Genomic DNA, 7,671 nt, shown 5'->3' on the forward strand with positions numbered 1-7,671 from the left:
GGCGGCTCTGTGAGTTCTCAGCACTGCTGCGCGGTGGCTGCTCCGATGGCTGTGCTGAGGCCCAGTGCTGGCCTCTGGGTCCCAATACAAGGCTGTTGGTATCCATTCATTCAACCCTTTTTCTTTCTTTGAGAGACTTAGTCACCAGAGCTTCCTGGTGAGTACTGAGGATTGGAAAGAACCTGAGCCTGGGTGCAGTCCTCCCGAGGAGAAGGTAGCAGCATCTTCCCTGTAATTTCCATGTTAGCAGTGAGATGAGCCTGTTGCCCTCTGGCCTCCTGGCGCCTCTGAGAGGCAGGATTTCATCAGCTGCCCCCAGGCCTGGGAAAGTGGATTACATCAGGCCAGAGAATGACTAAGCCACCTCACACAGCTCTTTTCAGCAGGGTCCACCCCCCAGGCCTGGGCAGGACCTAATGACTCAAGTTGCTTGTCCTCAAGGTGTCTAGGACCTAGGTGCCTTGGACGTGCTGCTTGACAAGGAGTTGATGTCTTTGGGAACAAGGTTGGAAAGCTTGTATCTCCTTAAGATTATAAGAAGTTAAGAGGCAGTTCTTCTGGGATGGGAAAAGGGCTTAGAGGTTATGTTCCCCCAAGGAGGGAGGAGATGGCACAGAGCATCAGAGGGTGGTAGCCAGAGGAGGGCACTGCACTCTGGGAGGTACATTTTAGCAGGGCTCTGTCCCAGCAGCCACCCAGGCTCCCCACCTGACCGCTTCTCCATCTCTTCCCTTCTAGTCCTGGACACACAATATTGAGCGAGAGAAAGAGTTTCTGCGGAAACTGGTGAAAGCGCGTGTCATCACTGACCTTACCAGTGGCATCTGAGATGGGCCCGGCACATGGCCACAGAGGTCCCGGCACCGCCACGAGCAAGCAGCAGCCACCGCCACCTGCCCACTTCATTGGCCTTGGTCTGGCTCTGCCTAAGAGGCACAGGAGTCTTCAGACCCAGAGAAGGACAGTGCTGAGTGGCCCCAGGGGTGGCGAGGCCTTGGCAGGGCAGCCAGAGCTGTGTCTGTTCAGAGACCAGCACTCGGCCTCACTCTCAGCCTGGATTCTTGAAGCCAGAGCGCCAGGAGGCCGCTGGCTGTGCCCAGCAGGCCCAGCATGCAGGAGGTGGACGTTAGGCAGCAAGGCTGCTGCTGGAATTATTTCTCCAATCAGTGTTTGGTGTATTATTATTTTGTGAATTTGGGTCGGGGGGAGGGTAGGGATAATTTATTTTTAAATCAGGTTGGAGATGTCAGGTTTGGTCCACTTGTCATGCAGAAAGAGGCCCGGTAGAGGTCAGGCAGTGGTGCCAACGGGCTCCCTGTAGAGTGGGATGCCATGACTAGCCTGTACTCTGCTCCAGAGCTGCAGGGAGTATGCAGGATGTCATGCCAACCCTCTCCAGCTCATAATCATGACACTGTTTGGCCTTTCTTGGGGAGAAGATGGGGTATTCCCACATTACCAGCTGTTAGCTGTCCCACAGGAAAACCCTGGAGCCATCCTTTAAGCTAACAAGACAGTACCTGGGCTAGAGCAGAGAGAACTTAAGAGCTCAGGAGGTGAGGCCTGGCCCAGCCCAATGGGAATGGCCCCCACCCCAGCTGCTACTGACCTGTAGGACATTACCCCAGGCCTGGACTGACCAACTTGGCAGCTGTTCTGGGTTTCAGCAGTGAGACTGCCAGGTCCTTGGGTTCTGCCTTGAGCCTGGACCAGAGAGAAGTGAGGCTTAAGGACCTTACCCATCCTGGGCAGCCATCCTGGAAGCAATAAAGCTCTTCCCTGAACCTGCCTCCTCTTGCTTTCTCTTTCCTGGAAGAAACAGGAATCTGGGGTCTTAGTAACTATGCTAAACCCAAGGGCCATCTCTCCAGCTCACAGATTCCTGGGTTACTCTCACATCTTGTGTCAACTCCAGGACCTGGGTAGCCACCCGGGGGCCTTCTGGAGCCCCTCTCGTTGCACACAGTCTGCACCCTCTTTGCCTTAAAAGAGGTAGACTAAGGGCATCAGGGCCTGCCCCAGAGTCCACCTGATGCCTGCTAAAAGAGCCAGAGGGCAGGGGATTGAAGCCCACAGTTCTAGAACAGTGCCTCTGGGTCACCACAGGGCCAACAGTGCAGGGACAGGTTCCTGCAAGTACAGGAATGATACCCTGCTGAGCCCCCAACACAGATAGACCCACAGACCTAACCCACTCCTGGTATCCCTGGTTGAGCCCTGGAAAGAATGTGCCCCACCCCAACCCTTAGCACCCCCTCAACCCCCCTCTCTTCTTACTCAGATCAGGAAGACACAGCCCAGCTCTAGGCACTCTTACAAATATTAGGAAAGATGTTTCTTCCCATCTTACCCCCTTAGGGCTGTGGAATGTGACCCCCCCCTTCCTTCCCTAGCATCCCCATGCAGGCCTGAGAATGGGTGGAACACATGCCAGCACCTCAGGACATAAAGTGAGCCTTCAGCCAGAGCTGCCACCTTGGCAGTAAATGGGACTGGCTGGCCTCTTCGCCTCTCGCCTACCATCCCCATCCAAGAGTCCTGGCCATCCCAAGGACCACCCACTTCCCACATGTCCTCAGGCAGAAGTCTCAGCTGAGGGGAAAGCAAGTCCCTGATTGAGGGACAGGCAAACTCAGAAACTCTCTTCGGGTTCTGCTGGGTTGCTATGATGCACGACTTCAATGCACATCATATTCTGCGTGAAGGGCGCCCCCTGAAGTTGTACAGGGCATAGGCTGTATGCCTGTAAGCCACAGCCATGGCTGAAAGCCCCAGGGAAGCCACCCCAACTCGGCAGCCAGTTGTGGGAGGCAGCAGACAATGGAGCTGCTTACCACCTGCCCTCCTGCCCCACAGGGGTCCTTCAGGCCTGTAGAAAGCCCCCCACACCACCAGCAGTTCTCTGCATTCTGGCTTGTAGTCTCCACCTATGCTCAGAAACTGCTGTCGCAAAAGCAGTGGTTCTCAGCCCTGGCTATGCACCAGAATCACCTGTGTGGATTTGGGAAGTAGCACATGTCCACACCACAATTCTGATTCAGGTCTGGGGTGGGGTCTGGATGTGGGTAGTTCTGAAAGGCCCACCGGTGGTTCCAGTGCATAGCCAGGACATAACTGGTCCACACACATTCCTGAGCACTTTCATTTCCACCCACGGTTTCCAACTGTTAGTTGGCTGACAGTTCCCAAATTGCCATCTCCAGCCCAGCTCTCCCCACTTCACTCCAGGCTTCACATTCAGTTGCATCCTGAACTTTTCCACTAGGGTAATCCACAGGTCCTCCTTATTCGATATGTCCATCACTGAACTCATGAGCTCCTGCCCCTCCTCCAGGGAGCTCCCCTGCCAGAATGCATCCCCTCCACCTGGTCACCCATGCCAGAGGCATGCCAGTGTCTGCCCTACCTCCTCAGCCCATCCAGTCAGGCACCAGCTCAGTTCTCAAAAAGCTGTGATCCTGAAAGGGACCGTAGTAAAGTGGCCCCCAACTCTCCCCACCACTCTGCTACCCACTCCACTCCTCCAGCAGCCTCCTGACTTCACCTGTCCTTTCCAAACTGTCCTCCCCGCTACAGCCAGAGAAATACAAATCTGTTACACCATTTTCCTGCCTGAAAGAAACCCTTCGGTGGTCCCCAGTGTCATTAGGAAAAAGTCCAGACTCCCTGGTATGACACAGCATCTGCCCTTTCCTTACCTCTATCCATGTAACTCACCCAACCTCCACCCCACCTGCCAAATAGCCACAATTAAGCTTCTGAAATATTACCCTCCAGCTCCTCCTCAAGCATGAGCACTGCCCCCTCCTCCGTGACCCCTTCTTCAGCCCTGGGCACCCACGCCTAGCTGTGTGGGTGAGCAGCGGAGTCTACAGGCGTGTCTCTACTCCAAGCTCCAGGCAGCAAGGGAGTGGGGCAGCAGGGAAGCTAGAGCAGGGTCAGACCTTGAAAGCCCCAATGCAGTGCCTGGCCCACCCAATGAGTTCGATGCATCTGCTAAGAAGAAACTAGAGGTGGACCAGAGAACAGTCTGCCGGGTGGCCAGCCAGAACCCCGGAGACTGCGCAAACCAGAGGGCCAGTGGCCCAACTCCCCTCCCTCTCCCGCCCTCAGCCCGGCCTCCCAACTCCCAGCTTCGCGTGTCTACAAACTGAACGCCCACTTTCCTCGCCTCGCCTCTGCTCAAGTTCTCCACGCTGCGTCCCGGGTTTTCCAGTCCCCAGCGTCCTCCCCTTCACCTTGGGGGACTTCGCTGAGCCAGGGGGGGACCGGATCCCAGCGGTGTAGCAACCAGGTGAACTCTGAAAGGTGGGGCGGGGCGGGGGCACTTGGGCCCCACCCCGGGATCCGGTGACGCCGGGGCTGGAATTTGACACCGGTCTGCAGCAGGCATGAGGCTGCTGAGGGATGGAGTTGGGCCCGGCCCCCAGACACGGCCCACGGGCTCCACCAGCAGCAGGTCCCTCGGGCCCAAGCCCTTGCTGTGTCCCGGACCCAGAGCCCTGCACTCGAGGTAAGCCGACCTGTTGGCCCACCCCTCATCCCAGCCCTGGGGTTAGAGGGAGCAAGCAGGAGAGTCCCCCACCACTTTCTCACATCCTCCCTCTCCTGGGCCCGCTGCGCAGCTCTTCGCCCCTCCCAGCCCCCTCAGTCCCTCTGGTCGCTTGTGGGGACTGTGCTGGCCCTGCCGGCCCACTGTAATGTGAGGCTCCTGCTGCTGCTACAGGGTGCAGACTGGCTGCCAAGGCCACGCTTTTGGCTAAAAGAGGCACTGCCAGGTGCACAGCCCTGGGCATGAGCCTTTTGAGCTGCAGGGAAAAGTCTAGCACTGGCCCCAAGGAAGGTGACTAGAAGAGCACAGTGCAGGACCCTCGTGGTGAGTATCCCGCTGGCAGATGGGGAGGACCATGTGGCCCCAGACCACCAGAGAGGACCTAGCTGCTCTCAAGAGACTTGCTCCTGGGGTCCCCCTAGCACAGGGGGTCCTGAAGACTTTCCCTCGACCAGTGAGAACAGTCGCTGGCCTGGCCCCTCAGTGCCCCTATTCAGTTAATTGAATACACCTGGACCTGAGATGGACCACACCAGGAAGGCCTGTGGAGGTCTGACCCACAAGTAAGCAGACATTCTGTGTGCTAAGAGTTGAGGGTGCAGGTGACAGTTGGGACCTAACAGCAAGCCAGCTCGTGGGGCCCCAAGGGGTGTTTGGGAGTGCCAGCCAGTGTGGGCCCAGGAAATCTGGTGGGGATCAGGAAGGCAGCTGGGCTGAGAAAGGATGGCTCTTGGAGGAAACTTCTAGAAGTGGGGCCAGGCTGTCAGATCCACAGAAAAGTGGAAAGGGGACAGACCTGAACCAGGTCTCAGGGCAGCTCAGCTCTCAGACCAGGCTAGTGAGGAGCTCTGGCTGGCCCTCCTGGGAGGTGCTCGGGCCTGAGTCTGGCTGAGGGTAGGGAAAAACCCACCCACTTTGAGCCTGCATGCTTGGCGGACACTGCCCCCTGGTGGTCATAGGGAGCCATGGCCCAGGCCCCATGTTCTTAGAGGGCCCATCAGGCCCCACCATCTGCTGGCTCTTGAAGGACATGTGATCAGAAGAGAGAACTCAGGTGGCTCTGGGTTCAAAGATCACAGAGGAACAAGATTCAGCAGCACTGGGTGGGCAGCACAGGTTGAGGCCTGAACCTCACTATCATCAGATAACAGGTCAACCAGCAAGCACCCTAATTCTTCAGGCCACAGCTTCCTCCTGTATGGCTTGGAGAGAAAGCTGTCTGTGGGACCAACAGGGTCCAGCTACTCCCTTCTCCAGCTAGTCCTGGCAGCTCCATCCGAACACTCCATTCCCCCCAGCTGTGTGGGCCTAGCCTTGCGATCTTAGACAACTGCTGAGCTGCTCTGAGCTCGTTTGGAAAATGGATGTACCATTTACCTCATGGAGTTGTAAGGACACAGGTAAAAAGAGAGAACAGGTGCAAAGCACCAACACATAGTTAAGTTCCTGATGCAGCTACTTCTCCTGGGTTGAGTCTACCTATCCAAACCCCGTGTTCCTCACCTGGAGACACTGAAGTGGAGGGATGACCTTCTCAAAGATAACTCACCTCTCAATGTTCCAAGCTGCATCAAGAAGAGGGTGGGGGGACAAGGCAACTAGGCTGATGGGAGATCCTGATATTGACAGAGATGGAGCCTGGACGTGGAGGTCCCTCTATGCTGCCCCGCTGGCCCCCGCCTAGGCGGCAGGTGAGTGGTTCTCCTGATGACTCCCACCTGGTGTTGAGGAACGGTGGCTTGGCTGGGGAGAAAGGCCAGCGTTTGCCCTGGGCAGGTGCCAGAAGTGAAAAGGAAAATGGTCGGGGAGGGAACAGGAGTGTGGAGGAAGGCTGATGCCCTCGGCGATTTCTCCTCCTGGCTCCCTTAGGCAGCAGACCCATTATCCTCCAATCTAAGCTTTTCCAGGGCTCTCCCCACCCATCTTGAGGCCCATCTTCTCTGGTCTCTGTTTTCCCAGCCCTTCCTGGGCTTCCTCCACCCTGAGACCACGGGGGGAGGGGGGGGTCTTCCTCCCTGAGACCACGGGGGGGGGGGTCTTCCTCCCTGAGACCACGGGGGGGGGGTCTTCCTCCCTGAGACCACGGGGGAGGGGGGGTCTTCCTCCCTGAGACCACGGGGGGGGAGGGGGGTCTTCCTCCCTGAGACCACGGGGGGTCTTCCTCCCTGAGACCACGGGGGGGTCCTCCTCCCTGAGGCTCCACTGTGTCCCCGCGCAGCCTGCCCTGTGGCCAACCCTAGCCGCCCTGGTCCTGCTGAGCGGTGTCGCTGAGGCCTCCCTGGGCCTGGCGCCCCGCAGCCCCGCCACCCGCGAAGGCCCCGCGCCAGCCTCAGCGCCCCCCGCCGGCCACCTAACCGGTAGGTGAGAGGGCAGGGGGCGGGGCCTGGCCCAGAACCCCGCCACTGACTCCGCCTTGTTCTAGGTGGGCGCGCGTCGCGTTCCTGCGGCGGAAGAGCCCGGCGGCCGCCCCCGCAGCCGCCCCGGCCGGCGCCCCCGCCGCCCGCGCCCTCGCCAGCGCCCTCCCGCGGGGGCCGCGCCGCACGGGCCGGGGGCCGCGGCGGCCGCAGGAGCCGGGGCGGCCGCGCGCGGGCCGCGGGGGCGCAGGACTGCAGCCTGCGCTCGCAGCTGGTGCCGGTGCACGCGCTCGGCTTGGGCCTCAGCTCCGACGAGCTGGTGCGCTTCGGCTTCTGCAGCGGCTCTTGCGGCCCCGCGCGCTCCCAGCACGACCTCAGCCTGGCCCGCCTGCTGGGCTCGGGCGCCCTACAGCCGCCCCCGGGCTCCCAGCCGGCCAGCCAGCCCTGCTGCCGGCCCACGCGCTACCAGGCCGTCTCCTTCATGGATGTCAACAGCACCTGGCGGACCGTGGACCGGCTCTCGGCCACTGCCTGCGGCTGCCTGGGCTGAGCCTCCCCACGGACCGGCAGGTGGCAGCCGTAACCGACCTTCCCGCCTGGAAGGGACCAGGGTCCTCACCCACGAACGGACATCACTAGGCCGCAGCTGGGCGAGTGATGGGCATCAGCCCTGGAGGGACGGAGGGAGGACAGTCCTCACCCTGCTAGTCCCAGCGCTACAGACACCGGAGACCTCAGCTACGGAGCCCGAGGCCCCGCTTCTCA

At 59.6% G+C, this 7,671-nt stretch overlaps 2 protein-coding genes across 5 annotated transcripts in view; both read left to right on the forward strand.

The window, feature by feature from the left end:
• ST3GAL3 (ST3 beta-galactoside alpha-2,3-sialyltransferase 3) overlaps positions 1-1,784 on the forward strand; it is a 143,569-nt gene extending 141,785 nt beyond the window's left edge. For all 4 annotated transcript variants that reach the window (XM_081143646.1, XM_081143647.1, XM_081143649.1 and 1 more), the window contains one exon: positions 739-1,784. In XM_081143646.1, coding sequence (XP_080999772.1) covers positions 739-828 — 90 coding nt within the window. In that variant the 3' untranslated portion in view covers positions 829-1,784. The remainder of the gene's footprint in view (positions 1-738) is intronic.
• A 2,403-nt stretch (positions 1,785-4,187) lies between these two features.
• ARTN (artemin) lies at positions 4,188-7,671 on the forward strand. The gene is made up of 4 exons (XM_081145191.1): positions 4,188-4,513; positions 6,182-6,243; positions 6,771-6,909; positions 6,975-7,671. The coding sequence occupies exons 1-4, from the start codon at positions 4,408-4,410 to the stop codon at positions 7,454-7,456; spliced, it is 789 nt and encodes a 262-aa protein (XP_081001317.1). The 5' UTR covers positions 4,188-4,407; the 3' UTR covers positions 7,457-7,671.

The sequence above is a fragment of the Miniopterus schreibersii genome (genome assembly GCF_964146895.1).
Source record: "Miniopterus schreibersii genome assembly, chromosome: 8".
NCBI lineage: Eukaryota > Metazoa > Chordata > Mammalia > Chiroptera > Miniopteridae > Miniopterus > Miniopterus schreibersii.